This window comes from Tenrec ecaudatus, chromosome 8, assembly GCF_050624435.1.
Source record: "Tenrec ecaudatus isolate mTenEca1 chromosome 8, mTenEca1.hap1, whole genome shotgun sequence".
Classification (NCBI taxonomy): domain Eukaryota; kingdom Metazoa; phylum Chordata; class Mammalia; order Afrosoricida; family Tenrecidae; genus Tenrec; species Tenrec ecaudatus.
This window is the reverse complement of record NC_134537.1, coordinates 89,727,874-89,747,815: the sequence shown is the minus strand read 5'-3', so window position 1 is coordinate 89,747,815 and position 19,942 is coordinate 89,727,874. Positions and strand designations below refer to the sequence as shown.

The window sequence follows — 19,942 nt, the reverse complement described above, 5'->3', positions numbered from 1 at the left end:
AGGGGTGGCTGCAGGTGTGGTTTGGCCAAGAACCAAACCCAGGGCTCCAACCTGCAAAGTGAACATTCTACCACAGAACTATCGTTGCCCTCTCTTAGAAGCATTCAAATATGAAAAATCACAGAGAGGGAGAGTGGCCATCTAAGATAAAAATATTGGTCTGAGGGAGGAGCTAGCATGGAAACCACGTCTGACAGCCTCTGGCCACAGCAGGGAGGAGAGTCCACCTCCACATCTGCCCAAGGATGAGTCCTGTGAGGCAGAGGTCAGACCTGCCTCCGCCCTCCAATTGCCGTTAGCCTATTCTGACACCAGCTGTCCTGCGCGTGGCACTCAACTTTTCTGCTGGATTCAATACCCATTGCAGTGTCCACGAAAAACTCACAGACAGTACTCACAATGATGGGCATCTGACATGAAAGTTAAGGTACCACAAGGTAGCATCAGAAACCTTAAAGATACAATTCTTCTGTCTGTAATACCTCTTCTCATCCATGCCAGCAGGCACATCTCTCTGTGGTCTCGGCCTCCCAATTGTATGGTCCCTTGGCCTCTTCCCTACTTGGGCAAGTGTAACAAGCCCCCTTTGGGTGCTCCAAAGGGGACCCCACTCTACTAGTCAACCTCCTGCCCAAAGGTACTCAGCTTTGCTCGTCAGTCCACTCACTGCTGTGCCTCGTGGTCTCCCCGCAGCTCCTCTGCAACCTCTGGTCTGTCACATTGTCTTAGTGCTGTGGCCTCTCACCCCCCACCACACACACACACTGATGGCTCTGATTTCTTGATAGTCATAGGATTCTTCCCTTCCTGCTTTGAGATGACTCACTTATACCCATCGGAATAGTAAAACTGACCAATTATTGAGTTAGGATCTCCTACACCTTATTTACACTGGGGAGTTCTAACGCATGAGGAGTTACACAGATTAAGGACAGAAGAGCTGTAGCCAGGAATTTCACCTCCCCACACGGTCTCTACTCCTATGGACCAAGAGAGGCCAGTGGCAATCAAAGAAGAAACCCATCTACGGGACTCATGGCCCTAACAAACCACATGACACCTTCACCCCAGGAACCAAACGAACTAGATGGTGCCTGGCTACCAATACTAACCAGTCTTACCAGGAACATGATAGAAAGTCCCAGATGGAATGGAAGAAATGTGTAGAACAAAACTCAAATTCCATCAAAAGTCCAGACATACAGGACTGCAGGAAACTAGAGGAACCCAGAAGTCTGTTGTCCTAAGATAGCCTTGGAGTTTGGAATTGAAGCTACTTCTGTGAGCCACCCTTCAGCCAAATGAGACCTGGTCTTCCAAAACAAACAGTCGCACTCAGGAGTCATGTGTTCCCTCCAACAAACAACTACATGAGACCCAACAGTCAACACTTACCCAACCAACACAAGTGCGAAGTCAAGGAGGGATGGGAAACTAACCCCATGGAACCAGACTGACGGAATGGAAGTAAGGCGTGCAGACACATGTTGAAAATGACAGCTGGTGTCGCCGAACAATTTATACAAAAATTTGGTTAAGAAAAGGGCACTAAGTGACTGGGGTCTTAAAAGCTCGTGAACAACCATCTGAGGTACAACTCTTTGTCTACTCCCATCCAGAGGAAGGAAGAGTGAGGACAATGGAAACCGTCCCATGGGCTGGACTGACAGCACATAAACACCAGTCCCCCCAATGCTGAGACCAGAAGAACTAGATGGTGCCCAGCTACCACTACTGTGTTAGTCTGGGTAGACTTGAGAAATTCATAGACAAGAAAGAGGTTTATATACAAAAGCAATTGAATATTGAGAACACGTCCCAGCCCAGTCCAGATCAAGCCCATAAGTCCAATATTAGCCCATATGTCCCATAGCAATTTATAAAGTCCTCTTCAGACTCATGAAACACATACAATGACACCAAATGCAGGAGGATCACAGGCCAGTGGGTTGGAAGTCTTGTGGATCCAGTGGTGGTGTAAGCATCTCAGATGGACAGGGGTCTCTACGTGGCTTCTCCAGCTCCAGAGGTCTGGTTGCATCAGGGTAGATCCATGTGGCTTCTCCAGCTCCCAGGACGTAGCACCATGTGTCTTGTCAGTAGAGTGTCTCTCAGGGAGTGAGCAGAGAGAGTGTCTACAACCTCCAAGGAAGAAATACAGGAGTTCCCAGAATTCTCAGGAGAAGGCCATGCCCACACAGAGGCCTCATTGGTTATGACCCAATTGACTGACCAGACTCCACCCCTTCACTCCTAATCCTCTCAAATTGACTCCAGATTATGTAACTACCAACCACAACTACCAACTGTTCTGAAAGGATCCCATTAGAAGGAACCTGGATAGAGGGAAGAACAATGTGGAGCAGAACTCCAAAATCATAGAAAAACTAGGGGTCCCCAAGACTCAGTCATCCATCAGGTCTGGAACTAAATTCATCCTTGTGTTAGGACCATCAACCTGGAATGAAAAGATAATGGAATGTTCCCCCACAAACTTTTGAAGCACCTATGTGTATATACGTATAGGTATATAAAATATTGAACATTACGAGTTATACAAATGTTTAAATTATAAAAAGAAGAAGAATCAGCCATTTAAGATCTAAGGGCAGCATTTACCCAACGGCAAAGTTGAGGGTTAGAAAGGAGCAGAAATAGAAGCAGGACACAGGGAGGAAGTAGGGGATGGAATGGTATGTGGTAGGTACTGAATTTCAGGAATCGCAATGAAACACACGAGTTTTTAAATGTCAAACCGGTGACCTGCTCTGTCAACCCTCACCTAATTCACAACGAAACATTGAAAAGCCAACACCAAAACAATGCACACAATGCATTGAGTCAGTTCTGACTCACAGCCACGCCATGGGACTAAGTCACACTGCTGCTTACTGATTTCTGAGACTGTGAATCCCCATGGGAGCAAATTTCTCCCACAGAGCAGCTGGTGGGTTTGAACTGCTGGCCTGGCAGTTAGCAGCCCAGTGCTAAGCCCACTGTGCTGATTTGCTGTGCAGATTTATGTCAAGCACAACAAAATACTTTGCAATGGAAAGAGAAAAAACTGTGAACCCAACATCTCATGATTATGAATCATCATGGTATATATTTGGATGTACATCTTTCCATATTCTACTTGTAGAAACATATCACACCGCCACGGTTATTAACGATGTCACAGCAGAGAAGCTCACCAGCCCACCCACTGGGGCTTTGAGGGTGGCCAGAGAGAGGGCTCATTTGGGAGCAATGTCTCAGCTTGATACTGGGAGTGCTGAGCAGTGAGACCTGACCTTGCCTCTTCTCATCCCAGAGTGTCAATAGCCCCAGGGACTGGTACCGGAAAATGTTCCAGCAGATTCATCGGAAAATGCCAGGTGAGACACACACACCCTCCACCGCACCCCCGGGGCCCTCCCTGCCACACTGGGCCTGGGGAAGGAGGGCTAGAGAAGGAAAGTGACCTGCTCCAGGGCCCCTTCCCCCACTCACCCTCGGCCCTATGGTCCCGAAAACTGATCACAGAAAGCATCTCTACTGACCCCCAGCCACGGTACTCTGGGGCACAGCAGGGCCTCCTATGGGTCAGTGACCAGACACTGTCTTTCCCCTGGTGTCCCTCCAAGAGCCCTGAAAAGAAAGCCCTTTCTTTGAAACTTCTGATTTCCCTGCCAGACTGAAATCCCACCATCTGTGGGCTGTTCCTCTTTCTGTGGCATTGCAGGCACCTGCCAGGTGCCTGAGCTCTGCCCACGAGCTGGCTCATTCAGCTAGCCAGCCCCTTGCAGACGTAATGAGCACCGAGTCTGTGTCCAGCACTGTGTTAGGTATGGAGAGTGCTTGTTATTGACTGCTTGCTGGTTAGGCCCTGACTCACGGTGCCCTGCACGCGGCGGAACAAAACGCTGTGTGGCCCTGTGTTGCTCCTGTGATTGGTTGTGGATCTGATGGTTGTCACCCATAAGGTGCTGTTGTTTTTGGCTGATTCTCAGATGGCCAGGTTTTCTTCATAGTCTTAGTCCAGAAGCTCTGCTGCAAACTCGGGCATTAGAGCCCCACATGAGCTCGCCTGTCAGAGATGGGTGGAGACTGTGCATGAAGTGCATTGATGGGAATGGAACCTGTGTTAGGCTGTGTTGTCTAGAGAAACAAGTCAACGACACTCATCTGTGTACAAGAAAGAGCTATCAAGAAGGTATTCCTGCCCAGTCCAACTCAAGTCCGTAAGTCCAATGCTGGCTAGAGCCCTCTGAAGACTCATGTAGCGATAGGCTGATGATGTTGAAATGCGAGGCGGGTTTATAGGAAGATCACAGGCCGATGGTACAGAGTTACATGGATACAAGGTCTGTGGACACATGGCAGGGCACCACGGTGGCTCCCATGGTCAGGCAACCCACATGGAGCTATCCCTGGAGGCAGGCAGAGTCCGAGCAAGAAGGAAGGAGAAGGGAAGAGAGAGGGAAATTCCCAGTTTCTCCCTTATAAAAAGGCCACACCCCCAAGGAGGGGCATCATCAAGCTGCAACCTGATTGACAGGTTAGACTCCACCTCCACGCTAACATACAGATAAAGGTGGACCTAAAATCACCCATCCCACAGGACCCAAGTCTTTCACATGGAAGGTTGATGATGTAACAATGCCAACAAAAAGAGAATGTCCTTGCCCTTCTAGAGAAGGATAGATACACTAGACAGAGGGATATTTAGTGTGGCAAGTGGTGGAAGGGGTCAGTGGTGCTCCCAGTGCTGCCACAAGACAGCTACCTAACACAGGATGGCTGGGAAAGGCCCCCAGGCAGAGCTCTGAGAAAGTGGAGGAATGGACTGGCACATGCCTGGCTGAGGCGTCCCAGAGTGAAGTATGTCTAGCAAGTTCTGGAACAGAAGAGCCTGGAAGAGTGAGTGAGAGGGGGATGTGTTCAGAGACGAAGTCAGACAGGTAAGGCCATTGTATAGGACCTGGCTGAGAGAGCAACATGCCTGGATTACAGTGGCTGCGTTATGGAGCCGATGGCAGGGACAGAGGTGGGCGCAGGGCACCGGTTTGGAGGTACGCGCTTTCATCCAGACCGGAGGTGGCCATGTCCTGGATCAGGACTGTGGCAGTGAACCTGATGTGGGACACAGTGGGATTCTCGATGCAGCCTGAAGACTGCCCCTGTTGTTGGAGGCCATCAAGGCGAATCTTCCCCTTCTGGGTTCCTGAGGCTGAAAGCGGGTGCAGAGTGTGCCCTCCTGTGGAACCCCTGGTGGTTTTGAAGAGCCATAGTACCTGACCAGTTCACTGTCACTCCACCGCGGCTCCTTGCTTTGAAGACAGCCACATGGATTTGTTGGTGTACTGGGCGCAGCCTGAGAGAGAAGAACTGAGTTGATTTTAAACTTGAACGCAAGTAGGACGGTTTGTGAAGACAGGGAAGCCCCAGGAGGCGCAGGCCTCAGAGCTGAACCAGTGTGTCATCCTAATGTGCAGCCAGGGTTGTGAGTCACTTGGTATTTTAAAAGCCCTGTGACTTGACAGGACCATCTAGGGAAGAATGCTGATTCGGGGGCAGGGGCAGGGGCCCACAGACTGTGTCCCAAGGACCTGGGGGTAAGTGGCTTGAGAGCTGAGCAGGAACCAGCAAAGCCGACTGTGAGGCGCTGCAGCCAGAGAGCAGGGAGGAACCCTAAAGGAGTGCGGTCTCCCTAAAGCCCAGGGAGGAAGGACGGTGGGACCCACTGTGATATACACTGTTGGCAGGTGGGGCGAAGACCAAGAAAGAATGGACCCTTCCACTGGCAATGTGGGGGTCACCTCCAGGGTCTGGTTAGAAAGAGCAGGAGTCAGAATCTGGAGGTAGTGAGTACATGAAGGACAGCCTAATGCCCTAAGGACAACCTAATGCCCTAAGGACGGAAGAACAGAAAACTCCAGGAGTTGGGGGAAGTGTGAGTGCAAAGAAGTGTCCTGATTTAGGTTGAAGGTGGGGTTCTTGCACCATATCTGAGTGCATAAGAGTAGAAGGGGTTGGCTGATCAACAGCTTTGGCCAGATTTCTACCCCAGAAATTCCTGAGTGCCATGAGGAGTGGCCCAGGAAGGGAAGATAAGAATTTAGAAGTGGGAACAGGAAGGGAAAGAAGGGGGGAATAGGGTGTCACATTCCTCACACCTGACAGGGCCAGGGTGGTCAGAAAGCTCAAGGAGAAGGAGGGCCAGGGATCAGGGAGGGAAGAGCCAGGCAGTCTGGGCTGCCCAGGGCTGCAGCCTGGGTGTTGGTTTCTCCAGGCCCTTAAGTTGGCCAGAGGCATTTCAGGCCCTCCAGAGAGCGGCCCTCCTAATTCCTTCCCACCCTCGGGACATTCTTTAGGCCCTGACTCAGCCCCTCCCTCCGCCCCCAGCTCCAGGCAGGATCTGCCTTCCAGCAGGGCTTGCTTCTGACTAGCATCCTTTCTACCCTCACAGACCTGCAGCTGGACTGGACATTGGAGGAGCCACCGAAAGGTGAGAGGGTGCCGATCTCCCCAGCTCAGAAACACCTCCTTGAGTCTGGGGTGTGCAGCTGGCCTGGCTTAGGCTCTTCCCCTTTTGGGAAAGTCCCACTGGAGGAGCTTGAGGGCTCATTTTCATTGAGCACCAAGCCCCCTTTCTCACACTGGTTAGTAGCCTGGTCTGAGCCTCAGCCCTCCTCCCAAGCAGCCCAGGGACCCACCCAAGGAAGGACCCACTAGCTCTGCCCTAACCCCTTCCCCCCCACCCTCACCTGGCAACCAGAGATAACCTACCCCCACAGATGTTTTTTAAAGTATGTGAAGCCCTCTGTACTCCATGGGAAACCCAGGGGTCCCCAGCCACACCTGCAGCCCCAGCTCCAGCCCCAGCCCCAGCCCCAGCCCCAGCTCCAGCCCCAGCTCCAGCCCCAGCCCCAGCTCCAGCTCCAGCCCCAGCCCAGCTCCAGCCCCAGCTCCAGCTCCAGCCCCAGCCCCAGCTCCAGCTCCAGCCCCAGCCCCAGCCCCAGCCCCAGCTCCAGCCCCAGCCCCAGCTCCAGCTCCAGCCCCAGCCCCAGCTCCAGCCCCAGCTCCAGCCCCAGCCCCAGCTCCAGCTCCAGCCCCAGCCCAGCTCCAGCCCCAGCTCCAGCCCCAGCCCCAGCTCCAGCTCCAGCCCCAGCTCCAGCTCCAGCCCAGCTCCAGCCCCAGCTCCAGCTCCAGCCCCAGCTCCAGCCCCAGCTCCAGCTCCAGCCCCAGCCCAGCTCCAGCCCCAGCTCCAGCTCCAGCCCCAGCCCCCAGCTCCAGCTCCAGCCCCAGCTCCAGCCCCAGCCCCAGCTCCAGCCCCAGCCCCAGCTCCAGCTCCAGCCCCAGCTCCAGCTCCAGCCCCAGCTCCAGCTCCAGCCCCAGCCCAGCTCCAGCTCCAGCTCCAGCTCCAGCCCCAGCTCCAGCCCCAGCCCCAGCTCCAGCCCCAGCCCCAGCCCAGCTCCAGCCCCAGCTCCAGCTCCAGCTCCAGCCCCAGCCCCAGCCCCAGCTCCAGCCCCAGCCCCAGCCCCAGCCCCAGCCCCAGCTCCAGCCCCAGCCCCAGCCCTAGCTCCAGCCCCAGCTCCAGCTCCAGCTCCAGCTCCAGCCCCAGCCCCAGCTCCAGCTCCAGCCCCAGCTCCAGCTCCAGCCCTAGCCCCAGCTCCAGCTCCAGCCCTAGCCCCAGCTCCAGCTCCAGCTCCAGCCCTAGCTCCAGCCCTAGCTCCAGCCCCAGCAGTGCTGTCTCCCCTCACTTTCAGTGGGGTTTTCTCATCTGTTGCATCCACAGATGCTGCTCACCCTGGACTTGCCCGCAGATCTGCCCCCAGGACAGGCCCCCCTGCAACTCTGAGCGGGTGAGCTCCCCGGGGGGTGGTGGGGAAAGGGGGACATGAGGGGACTTGGTCACGCTTCCCTTGGGGACGGGCGCTCCCTGGTGGCCACAGCTGGTGCCACCCTAGGATGGGCGAGCTGGGCCTGGCACCAGGCAGGGTGCCTTCTCTTCTCCTGGGCCAAAGGCAGGCAGGCAGGGGACCTGGCACCCATTCCTTGTCAGAATTCCTGGGGCACGTTTGTGGTCGGTGGCAGGAACTCATTGCCTCCTCAAATTCACAGGTCCTACAAGGTGGGAAGAGCTCTGAGAAGGGTAAGGAGGGACCCATCTGTCCCACCAGTCTTCTCCAGACACAGGGAAATTCAGGAGGAAATGCCTTTCCTCTGTGCAAATCCTGAAAGCTCATTGGGCTGCCAGGGCTCAGGAGGGGTGCAAGCTGACTTTGGGAATCAGGAGTCTTGCTCTCAAAGTTAACTCTGTGAGGGGAGGGGGTTACCAGGGAAGGTTTGGCCTGATGAAAACACCATCACTGACCATCAGCATCACGGGGAAGGATTTGGGATGGAGCTAGAGTGGTCCCAGGAAGCATGCGGCCTTGCGCAGTGGAACCAATGGAGGTTCAGTATCCCTGTCTGTTAAATGGGGGTCATAGGGGTGCCAGGAGGGCTGAATGAGATTGCATGTCCTGCTTGGCACACAAACACCATCCTTGTCCCCATTAATTATGAATAGGGCTTCCGTCAACTAAGCATGTCTAAACCCATCCTTATTTTCACATCTATTATTGCTAAAATCAGAACAGAATCATAATTGCCATCAGCAGACCCTGGCCCTCGGGTCAGGCATTCCATTATTTGATAAGCCTGGTGGAAACAGCGTAAAGAACAGAGGCCAGAACACTATGCCAGCCAAGAAGGGGTTACACTCGCAGAGCCAGAAACCCCTAGGGACAGGGCAGGCCCTCCTAGACTGGGTGTTTTCACAGACAAGGTCACTGAGTCCATGGAACTGAGGCCTGGGGAGAGAGACTTTTCCCAGGACCCACAGCCTGTCAGTGCTCTGGGTGTCTTCCTTGGAATATGCCCTCACCTATGCTGCCGGGTAAGGCCCCCCCAGCCAAGCCATGGAAACAGCAGCCTTGCCAAAGGCTCACACACCTACTCAGCCAAGGTCAGAGGGTCAGACAGAAACACAACCTGGGTAGTTTACCAAGTGCCACTCTCCTGGGCACTTCACACAGATGCCCCCGTCTGAGCTTCCCCACTCCCTGCAGAAGGAGGGGTGATTCACCATTCACAGCTTCAGAACCGAGGCTAGGAGAGTTTAGGGACCTGCCCAAAGGCAGCATGGCTACTAGAGCAGATCTGAACAGGTCCCACTACTGACCACCGCTTCCTCAGCCTGAGTAAGTGCCGTGTGTGTGTGTGTGTGTGTGTGTGTGTGTGTGTGTGTGGTGCAGTTGCCTCTACCAGGGCTCTGTTCCCTGAGAGGAAACTGAGGAGATGCCCATTCATTTCTTTAGAAGAAGCTGGAACCTCTCTGAAGAGTTTCCTGGAAGCGGCTCCAACTATAAGCCTGGAGCACCTTCCTCTCCACTCCAGACCCCAAATCAGGTAGCCCCTCACAGACCCCTTTGAGCCTGTCTTCTGTCCTGTGAATCCCAGAATCCCTTGCAGAACACCCACAGGTGTTGGGGTGGATTGGGACCTGGACAGCTGCCTTCCCAGCCTGGTGGGTGTCTGGCTACCCGCTACTCAAGCTGATCTCCCCCCACCCCACCCCCGCCCACCTCCACATAGGTGTCCAGACACCACAGAGAGAAGGCGGACAATGTCTGGAAAGAAGAGTCCTGGAACCAGTTCATGCAAGAACTAGAGACAGGGCAGAGGGTGAGTGTGCACAGGGCCCTCTGGGAGTGGACCCAGCCCCAGCAGGTACACTCTCTGACCCCTTCCTCCTCACCCTTCAGCCGAAGAAACCACTGGTGGAGGAACCTGCTGATAAGTCTGTCCAGCCCATTGAGGTGAGTGTTGGTGGGGTGGGTGGGGTGGAGAGGGGAGACAGCAATGCTTGGGGTGGGGTATGTATTAATGAGGGAAATTCTGGGAGGGGGTCGCAGGTGAAGACCACAGAGGGCAACCTGTATGTGATAAAAGGCAATGTGGCCTGGTCCTGAGCGCCCCCCCCCATCAGTGTGCAGAATAGAACCTGCCCCCCCACCCCCCCCCCCCGGAACCCACAGGGTTGGTTGCCTGACCTTTCTTCCAAACCTGGAGGCTCTACTGTGACCTGTGCCCCATGACGGTTGATGTCCAGTAAATCTGAGTGGTCGCTGTGGACTAGACTCCTCAGGAAGCACCAACGGGGGTGGGGCCAGGCTCTCCAAAGATCAGAAGCTCAGCCAAGCAGAAAGAGGCCTTGAGGCGGGGCAGAAGTATAAGCAAGGGCAGGAGTGGGGGGCGGGAGGGGGAAGGGGGGGCAGTACACCAGTAGGCTAGGTGGGCAGTGGAAGGGCCGCTGCATGGGGTCAGTGAAGCCAGTGTATGGAAAACCTGAAAAAGTGGGAGAGGAACAGGTAGGTGGCTGTGGCTTGTGAACAGAGAGGTAGCCCGAGATCAGGAGGGAAGGGCTCGCTGAGCAGTTAGTGCCTAGTGCGGGGTGGGGGGTGGGGGGCAAGGGGGGGCTAGGTACTCTCTTGATACCCTAAAGCTCACTCGCTCACAGGCAGGGGGCCTGGGCTAGCCCTGGGCGCGGAGACCGGCCTTTTTAGCCAGGTACGGCATGCCCCCTCTGTCCCGCATCGGTTCCTGAAGTCTCTCCCCTCACCGCCCTCCAGGTCCTGCTGGAGAGAGAGTTAGCCCAGCTGAGCGCAGAGCTGGACAAGGACCTGCGGGCGATAGAGACCCGGCTGCCCTCCCCCAAGGTACCGACCTTGGCTGTCAGGGATGTGGTTAAAATGTAGCGTCGGATTCCGTTTATCTGGGCCCGAAAGGCAACTTCTCTGCAGAGGGCCGGACCAGAAGGCACCGCCCCTTGCCCAGGGCTCGGGTGGGAGGGCTGGCAGCGGAGGTGACCCTGGGTAAACTTCATCCTCCGAGAGCACAGGGCGTTCCCTTTCCCCAGTGACCCCTAAGAACCCTGCCAGGCGGACTCCGTCCACGTCAGTCTGACGTCCGCGTGCCTGGGCTCCCCGCTGGCTGCACCCCCTCCACCCCGCCCTCAGGGCCCCCCCACTCCTAAAAGGCCCAAGTCTCCTTTTCCAAACGGTTCTCGCCCACTGCCCCCGCCCCCGCACACACACACACACCCAGTCCCGTGTGCGGGAGTCTCTAGGACCCCGCGTCCCACCTCCCTCTCCCGCCCCTCTCCTCCCTCCCTCCCTCCCCACCCCGCTCCCCTCCCACCTCCTAACTTTTCCGGAGGAGGAGGCGGCGGCTGCCCCGCTGGGACGCGGCGTCCCAGTCCCCACACTGACCGGCCACACCTCCCCGCTCCCCGCCCCTCCACGCAGAGCTCCCGGGCGCCCCGAAGACGGTTCCCGGAGCAGCGGCCGCCGGCGCGGTGAGTGGCAGGGGTCCGGCGGAGGAGGGGCGGGACGTGGCGCAGGGCGGGCCCGAGGCCCTGCTCCAGTTGCCCGCGGGGACTGGGCGCGGGCCGCCGGTGGCGGAGGGGCCCGCGAGCCCGAGTGGCCGCTGCCGGGGTGCAGCGCAGCCGAGGGAGGGGCCGAGCCGCGCTCTGCAGCCCCCCCCCCGCCCGCCCCTCTGTCCATCCGCAGGGGGGCACTTGCCTGACCCGCTTGACCCCCTGGCCGCTCCCTGCCCGCGGTGGCCTCACCCTTTCCTGGCCGGGGCGGTTCGGGAAGTAGGACTTGGGCGCCGTTTGGGGGAGGCGGTGGTGGCCGCAGCAGGGACGGGGAACCCAAAGGGAGGCAGGGAAATCTGGAGGTGAGCGGCGTCAAGTAGGCGCTGTCAACAGTTGGCTCTCTCACTGGGCCGCCCTGTCCTCCCCGCAGCCCGGCCTCCGCCTGGAGCTCCAGCTCCACCCCGCACGCACTGTACCCGGGCCCCTCCCGATCCCTGAGCCCCCACAGAATGGCGGATGGCGGGAGCCCTTTCCTTGGCCGGAGAGACTTTGCCTACCCATCTCCTACTAGAGGTAAGGACAGCCTTCTCTGTTTCACTCAGATGCCCACCTGCTGTCTCATCTGCTGACCCCCCACCCTCCTGGCAGGGGTGGAGGTGGGGTCACAGAGCCCCTGCCTTTCCTGGTGTCATGAGTGAGTGAGTGAGTGAGTGAGTGAGTGAGTGAGTGAGTGAGTGAGTGAGTGAGTGAGTGAGTGAGTGAGTAGGGGGCAGATCCCAGCCCAGTCTCCCCCACTCCCCTCAGATGTGGCTTTCCCCATCTGAGTTCCTGCTTTCCCACAGACTCTAGTGCCTCTGAGCCAGGAGGCAGCCCAGTCAGGAAGGAGGAGAAGAAGGTAAGGGAAGGGCTTGGGGAGGGCCCTCAGCTATTGCTGCTCCTGGCTTGCCCTCTGTCTGAGGAGGTAATGCCCCCCCCCATCCCATCCTCTCCCCCTGCCCAGATGAAAGCTGCCAGACTCAAGTTTGACTTCCAGGCCCAGGCCCCCAAGTAAGTGTCCCCTCTCACCTTTCCTCTTCCACCCAGGCAGCTCAGAGCCCTGCACAGTGGGGGCCAGGGCTGCTGTGTGAAAGTCCTCAGGGCGGTGGAGGGGCTCTGGGGGTGTCCCAGACTGGGTCTGAAGGGAAGGGGGATATGGAGACCTCTTGACCCTGCTGTCTTGCTCTGGTTTGCAGGGAGCTGACGCTACAGAAAGGTGACATTGTCTATATCCACAAGGAGGTGGACAAAAACTGGCTGGAGGGGGAACACCACGGCCGAGTAGGCATTTTCCCCGCTAATTACGTGGAGGTGAGCAGGGCTGGGGGGGCAGAGGGGACGGGTGAATGGTTTAGAAGAGGCTTAGAGTACTACAAACCCCTTTATCCTGGGTCCCTTGCTGGAGTTGACCCACACCGCACTTCTCCCCAAGTCCTGAGATGTGGAACTGTGTGTTCACGGAGCAGGCACCACATTTCCTTCATGCCCCTGACTCCAGCAGCGCTGGCCTGGAGCTCTACCTGCAGGGAATGTGGGAGAGGAAGGGTAAAGGTGGCCTTCGCCCCGCCCTTGGACCACAGACCACCTGACCCACAGTCAGTGGCCCCACTTCCAGCACTCAGATCCATCTCCCAGGAGCTGCCCCTGGAATAATTGTCATTGCAGTGGACACTTCACAAATCCCATAGCCAGTTGCTATGGGTTCAGCTAGACTTGGGTCAGCCCCAGGTGCGTCCAAATCCAACGATACTCCAGCAGGTTCTTGGGGCTCATTTCTCAGAAGTAGATTGCGAGGACATTTCTTCCAACGTGCCACTGGGTGTTTGTACCAGGCAGGGACAATTCACCTACATCAACATGTGGGGTCACCTCCTTTATTCCTCCCACTAACCTGGGGATTGATTAGGTAGCGTTCCCACTTTGCACATGAGGTCTAATGTTCAGAGACAAGTTATAAAGTAGGACATCCGGAAATCTGAATTCAGGTCATTCTCCTCCCCAAACCGGGTCCCAGGCCTGAGGGCCTGTTTAAGCTTTCTTTGGCAATACATGTCTTTCAGGGAATTTCAAGTGTGTAAATTTATTTAGTAATATTCCTTCAGTATTTTTTTAAAGGTTGATAAAGTATACTGAGATCCTAACTTTCATTTGTAATATTGGTAAGTTATAACTTACCAATAACTTAGTGATTTTATTTGTACCCCCTGTCCCCAAAGAACCGGGTTTTGATTTCATTGACTTTTCCCTGTTTTTAATTTCTTTTTTTTAATCATTTTATTAGAGGCTCATACAATTCTTAGCACAATCCATACATACATCAATTATGTAAAGCACATTTGTACATTCATTGCCCTCATCATTCTCAAAACATTTGCTCTCCACTTAAGCCCGTGGCATCAGCTCCTTGTCTTCCCCCTCCCTACCCGCCCCTCTCCTTCATGAACCCTTGATAATTTATAAATTATTATTATTTTGTCATATCTTATACTGTCCAATGTCTCCCTTCACCCACATTTCTGTTGTTCATCCCCCAGGGAGGAAGTTATTTGTAGATCCCTGTAATCTGTTCCCCTTTCTACCCCACTTTCCCTCCACCCTCCCAGTATTGCCAATGTCACCACTGGTCCTGAGGGGTTCATCTGTCCTGGATTACCTGTGTTTCCAGTTCCTATCTGTACCAGTGTACATCCTCTGGTCTAGCCAGATTTGTAAGGTAGAATTGGGATCATGATAGTGAGGGGGTGGGGAGGAAGCATTTAGGAAGTAGAGGAAAGTTGTATGTTTCATCATTGCTACACTACACCCTGACTGCAACCCTTCCATAAGAGGATGTACAGTTGCCTACTGATGGGCTTTGGGTCTCCACTCTGTACTCCCCCTCATTCATAATGATATGATTTTTTGTTCTGATGATGCCTGATACCTGATCCCTTCCACACCTCGTGATCACACAGGCTGGTGTGCTTCTTCCATGTGGGCGTTGTTGCTTCTGAGCTAGATGGCTGCTTGTTTATCGTCAAGCCTTTAAGACCCCAGACGCTATATCTTTTGGTAGAGCTTTCTTCGCCATCAGCTTTCTTCGCCACATTTGCTTATGCACCCATTTGTCATCAGCGATCGTATCAGGGAAGTGAGCACACAATGATAGGATTTTTTGTTCTTTGATGCCTGATAACTGATCCCTTCGGCACCTCATGATCACACAGGCTGGTGTGCTTCTTCCATGTGCTATTGTTTTTAATTTCATTGATTTATGTTCTTTGTTCTTTTCTTCTAGCTGCTTGCTTTAGACTTAATTGGCTTTTCTTATCCTAGTCCCTTAAAGTTTTTAGATTGTTAATTTGAAATGTTCACTTTTGTCTTTACATAAGCATTTCATAAACTAAGATTTCCTCTGTGTCCAGCTTTTAGCTGTGTCCCAAATTTTGATATACTGCATTGTCAGTCCAGTGACGATGTTCTCTAGTTTTTGTGACTTCCTCTTAGGCCTGTGGGTTGAGTTGCAGGTTTCTGATTTGAAAGATAATCGTGGTAGGCCTCCCTGAAACTCTGAACCATCTCTCTGATCTTGAAATTCCACAAGGTACAGATAGCACTCTACTGTACCAGTTATCGACATCTTAGTATGCAGTATCTCCTGACTCTTGTGGGTGAGTGGGGGACTCATGCGTGTGCTGGGCACCTGGGGGGAGTAGAGGGGCGGGGGAAAGGTTGGTTTTCTGCAGCCATCAAATGTTAACTCCTTCGCTTTAGAACAGGTTGCTAACTGCTACTTGGAACTCCTCATTTCCTGCTGTGCACCAACTTCAACTCTCTTGCTGGACTCTTGGTTCCACCTTCCTCTCTGCCCTGGCCATTCCCCCCTCCAGTGATGCCCTGTCCCAAACCTCACTGCCATCAAGTTGGATGCCAACTCCTAGAGACCCTAAAGGGCAGGGCATACGGCCCCGTGAGTTCCTGAGACTGTAACTATTTACAGGATTTGAAAGCCTTATCGTCTTCCCCCAGAGCTGATAGTGGTTTCGAACTGCTGGCTTAGCGGTTATCAGCCCAATGCACAACCACCATGCCACCAGAGCTCCTCCCTGCCCACATGCTTCTGCTGGAAATTCTTCCTCCCGGCATCCCCCCTCAGCTGTGCACACCCTGGCCACCTCCGGGGCTTGTGTGTGTCTGGTGTCGGTGCCCATCAGCTCTTGCACCTGCCACCTCCTCTCCTCTCCTCAGATTCTTCATTTTTGTGACCTCCTCCTCCCCCTCCTCCCAGGACCCCCAGGCCTGCCCCTAGCTGATGCTTAGGTCCGAGGGGCTACGTGACTTCCGCCCTTTCTTCCTCCAGGTGCTGCCCGCAGATGAGATCCCTAAGCCTATCAAGCAGCCAACCTTTCAGGTGCTGGAATATGGAGAAGCCTTGGCTCAGTACAACTTCAAGGGGGACCTGGACGTGGAGCTGTCCTTCCGCAAGGTGGGCCGCACCAGGAGGAAGTGGTGGGACCAGGCGGGGGAGGGAGGACGCAGGGCAATGTATGCCTTAAAGGCTTTTATGGAATAGTCTGGTGTACTGTCGTTTTTCATGTTTTCCTCCATCTCTTCAAATGCTTTCCCTTCACTTAGCTCCTTTGGAAAGGTTTTCAGAGATCTGCGGAGGGGTGTTTTCCAGCTGTGGGTCAGTAGGTGGTGAGGTTCTAGGAAAGGATGGGCCAGGTGTGCTAGAGGGCTGCTCTTGCCAGTCGGTATGCACCCTGAGGGTGTCAGACTCACAGCATCGCGTTGATTCCGACTTGACTCGTAGCAGCCTATAGGATGGAGCAGCACAGCCCTGGAGGGTTTCTGAGTCTGTTAGTCTTTACAGGAGTAGAAAAGAGCATCTTTCTCCCGCAGAGCAGCTGCTCCCGCAGAGCAAACTGCCAACCTTGTGGTAGCAGCCCAACATGTAACCCACTAAGCCACCTTAGAGATATGCACAGGGTTACTTTTAAACTGTGTGTGTGTGTGTTGTTACAGAATGTGCTTTAAAAACATGTGGACAATGTCTCAGAAAACAGGCAGCCAGTCTCCTTTTGTTTCAGGCTGAGGTCCTGACTGTCCCTCCGGAGTGCCGTCATGCCGACCTCAGGGAGAGAGGGTTGGGGTGGCAGTGACTGGTGGAGGCAGGATAGCCCAGTTGAGGTAGTGGAGGTTCTGCCACTAACGTGGCGTGTAGGCTGAAAGACCCAGGATGTGCCATCGCCGGTGGCAGGGCCCTCCTGCGTGTGAGGCAGGGGCACGACACTGCTAGGGCAGCAGGGGCTGACCCCTGCCCGGTGCTTCTGATGTGCCCACTTGTGATCCTGTTTGCTCCTTGCAGCACTAATATTGTTAGACCGTCTTTACATGGGAAGGGGCACCTGGGGCCACAAATGGTTTGTGCCCGGTGGTTGGTGGCTCAAATCTATCCGGCGGCACAGTGGAAGAAAGGTCTGGCAACTGACTTCTCTAAAAGACAGAAGCAAAGGCTCCCTGCCATCGAGTCGATGCCGATTCACAACAACCTTACAGGTCAGGGGAGAATTGCCCCTGTAGGTCTCTGAGACTGTAACTCGTTACAGGAGTAGAAAGCCACCATCTCTCCCTGCACTCGGAGTTGCTGGTGGCTTTGAACGGCTGACCTTTGCATTAGGAGCCCAATGTATTACCCACTATGTCAAAAACCCAAAGGAGAGCCGTTCTCTGAAACACATACTGTTATCTGGACCCAGAGTCACTTGAATGGCGGGGGGCTGGTTGGTTGGTTTTAATGTTGGACTGTGAGCTGGGTGGAGGTTTAGAGAGCGGATCCACTGTCATTCCACAGTTGCACATCTCTAGTTTCATGCCGTTGGTTACAGTCTCCACAATGCAGCGTCCCTCGACCCCCTCCCTGGGGGTCCTATATCTAGTCCTCCTTGTCCCTGGGAAATGCTGCATATGTCATCTCCAACGGGTGCTGTTTCTGAGGACTCCGGGCCTCCCCAGTGTTTTCATTGCACCCTACGGACCTGTCCGTTGATTGGCTGAAACTTGAGCCAGGGGACATTGTCTCGGGGGCTCCCCCAGGCTCTATCAGACCAGTGAGTCGGTCTCTTCCGATTTTGAGTTTTGTTCCACTTTATCCAGGTGGTCCCTTTCAGAGCAGCCAGCAATAGTGCCACAGCAAGGGGGGCAGGGATTGAGGTGCAGAGAAGTAAAGAAATTGGCCCAAGGTCACCCAGCGGAACTGGGACTAGACTGGAGCTGTTCAGAGGCAGGCACTGCTGTGCTAGGACTCAGGGGAGGAGGGTGCATGCAGGTGGCTACCCAGGAGAGGCAGGACCTGGCCCAAACCCAGTGTGCTATGGGAAGAGCCCAGGGAAGCCTGGGCTTGCCTCCTGACTTCCTCACTTCCTCAACTTGTGACCATGGACACCCTTATCCCTGCAAGTATTGGACTTATAGGAGACAGCCTGGTCAGGTACCCTCAGGGCGCCTGATGACCAGGAAGCTCTGCAGCTGGTAGTAACTCCTTCCTCTCCACCACCCTCAGGGGGAGCGCATCTGCTTGATCCGCAAGGTGAATGAGAACTGGTACGAAGGACGCATCTCGGGCACAGGCCGCCAGGGCATCTTCCCTGCCAGCTATATCCATGTGACCCGAGAGCCCCGCCTCCGCATCTCTGATGACAGCCCCCAGCTCCCTGCGTCCCCCCGCCTGACCACCACTGCCCGCCTGGCCAGGAACCCCTGCTCCCCCTCCACCCCACGCAGACCAGCCAATCCCTCCGACTGGGGGGGCCTGGCCTCTCCTCACGGCACTGGCTTCTCTTTCACCCAGGAGCCAAGATCTCAGGCCCAGGTAAGGTAGTCTGCCTCCATGTGGGGCTCTGAATCCCTCCTCTCATGAACCAGCCCCCTTCCTGGCCCCCTCTGGCCAGTCAACCCCAGAGACACAGGGTAGAGCGATTAAAGAGGACTTGACACCGGTTCTGGCTCTGGCCCATGAGCTCCAGCTCAGTCAGGGTCAGGGCAGCCATGCATCTCTAGGTGGGAACCCCGGGGCCAGCCCAGACCACGAGGTCCTGTAGGCACCACCCTGTCCTGCTTGGACTGCTGGAGTCAGGACCTGCTGCTCTGGGTTCTGGGACCCCCAGCGTCTTCGCTATGGACTGGGGATTAGAGCTGAAGTGCCCCCCCCCCTTGCTCACACTGTCACTCCCTCAGCTGGCCTCTGACACACACCTGACACACACGCCCTGGCCATCGGGCCTGGCTGATCTGGCACTGTGTCGGTCCCCAAAACCAGGGACAGCCCGGCTGGCTTTTGGCAAGCCGGTCACCTAACTGCCTGTGCCTTGACGTCCCAGTGGTGTGAACTAGCCAAACCTGGCCCTCCCTGTCCCCGGGTTTGTAAAGATCAGACAAGGTTGTATATAAGAAATGCTTCCTGCGGGGCAGCTGGGAACAGTTCTGCCCTCCTCCTCCTCTGAAGCCTCTCCTTCTGTGAACCCAGAGTCTCAGCGCCCCCACATCAGCTGTGTCCCACCCGAAAAGTGCCAGCCATCCTTTGGACCTAGGGGACATCCCCTTCAATGCCACTCAGATACACTGGACGCCGTGAGTATCATCTGAGGGCACATGGGGTGGGGGTGCCTGGCAAGCAACACACCTCTCCACACACAAACACTCACTCCCGAGTATACTAGGTAAACCCCTACTACACAGAGTTTGTCCTTGAACTGTATACAGATGATTTAGGGACAGGTAAGTACTGACCTGTGGTGTTTCTGGCCCGCCCTGGCCCTGCCAGCCTCACTCCAGCCCTCCACCCCGCCGGGACTGGTTGGCCTCTTCACTGGCTCCCAGCCCTGAGATCAGCGCCTGTGTAGACCAAGGCTGAGAATCAGTGGAACAGACACAGAGGGGGACAGGGAGCGGGCCTGCAGTGTGGCCATTCTCCGGGACACAGAGGGGCCCTGAAGGTTTAGAGGGAACTCTGGGAGCACCAGCACTTGGGTTGCGAGTCTCTGGGCCTGGTCTGGGGGAGGTTGCCATGACAATGTCTCCCTCAGGTACCGGGCTATGTACTACTACCGGCCCCAGAATGAGGACGAGCTGGAGCTGCAGAAGGGCGACCGGGTGGACGTCATGCAGCAGTGTGATGATGGCTGGTTCGTGGGTGTGTAAGCCTGGGGCGGAGGCGGGAGCAGGCTGGGAGACGGACTTCACGGTCCCTGGGGAGTTTGGTGGCCTCCTGCGGCTGCTGCCACCACTCACCTGTGTGATTCAACAAAGACTCATGGCCTAGCCCCCACCCCCAGCTTCTGGCCTGGCTACTGGAAAGGCCTGGCTTGAAGGTTTCCCCAAGCCATCCCTGAGGACTGGCCTCTCTCTGCCCTGAAGAGGGCCAGGGATTGGGTGGGGTAGGCATCCTTCAGCATTACTGCTGCAGTCACTGGGAATTTGGACCAGGATTTCTGACCCCCAGCCTGCACTGCTCACCACAAG

The 19,942-nt window shown here is 55.4% G+C and overlaps 1 protein-coding gene and 1 long non-coding RNA gene across 6 annotated transcripts in view; one reads left to right on the top strand and one right to left on the bottom strand.

The window, feature by feature from the left end:
* SORBS3 (sorbin and SH3 domain containing 3) overlaps positions 1 to 19,942 on the top strand; it is a 29,369-nt gene that overhangs the window by 6,273 nt on the left and 3,154 nt on the right. For 4 of the 5 annotated variants that reach the window (XM_075556538.1, XM_075556537.1, XM_075556535.1 and 1 more), the window contains exons 5-20: positions 3,314 to 3,377; positions 6,452 to 6,490; positions 7,781 to 7,847; positions 9,348 to 9,438; positions 9,625 to 9,714; positions 9,795 to 9,848; positions 10,662 to 10,748; positions 11,337 to 11,386; positions 11,838 to 11,980; positions 12,250 to 12,302; positions 12,408 to 12,454; positions 12,640 to 12,754; positions 15,783 to 15,908; positions 17,985 to 18,293; positions 18,948 to 19,051; positions 19,507 to 19,605. In XM_075556538.1, the coding sequence (XP_075412653.1) occupies positions 3,314 to 3,377; positions 6,452 to 6,490; positions 7,781 to 7,847; positions 9,348 to 9,438; positions 9,625 to 9,714; positions 9,795 to 9,848; positions 10,662 to 10,748; positions 11,337 to 11,386; positions 11,838 to 11,980; positions 12,250 to 12,302; positions 12,408 to 12,454; positions 12,640 to 12,754; positions 15,783 to 15,908; positions 17,985 to 18,293; positions 18,948 to 19,051; positions 19,507 to 19,605 (1,538 nt within the window). Of the gene's footprint in view, positions 1 to 3,313; positions 3,378 to 6,451; positions 6,491 to 7,780; positions 7,848 to 9,347; positions 9,439 to 9,624; positions 9,715 to 9,794; positions 9,849 to 10,661; positions 10,749 to 11,336; positions 11,387 to 11,837; positions 11,981 to 12,249; positions 12,303 to 12,407; positions 12,455 to 12,639; positions 12,755 to 15,782; positions 15,909 to 17,984; positions 18,294 to 18,947; positions 19,052 to 19,506; positions 19,614 to 19,942 lie in introns of all 5 variants that reach the window. The other variant, XM_075556536.1, reaches the window with a different exon arrangement.
* On the bottom strand, positions 1,513 to 11,011 carry LOC142455034 (uncharacterized). Its single transcript, XR_012785740.1, has 3 exons — positions 10,757 to 11,011; positions 5,277 to 5,356; positions 1,513 to 2,458 (listed from the first exon to the last, which is right to left on the bottom strand). It is a non-coding gene; the product is annotated as an uncharacterized LOC142455034 (long non-coding RNA).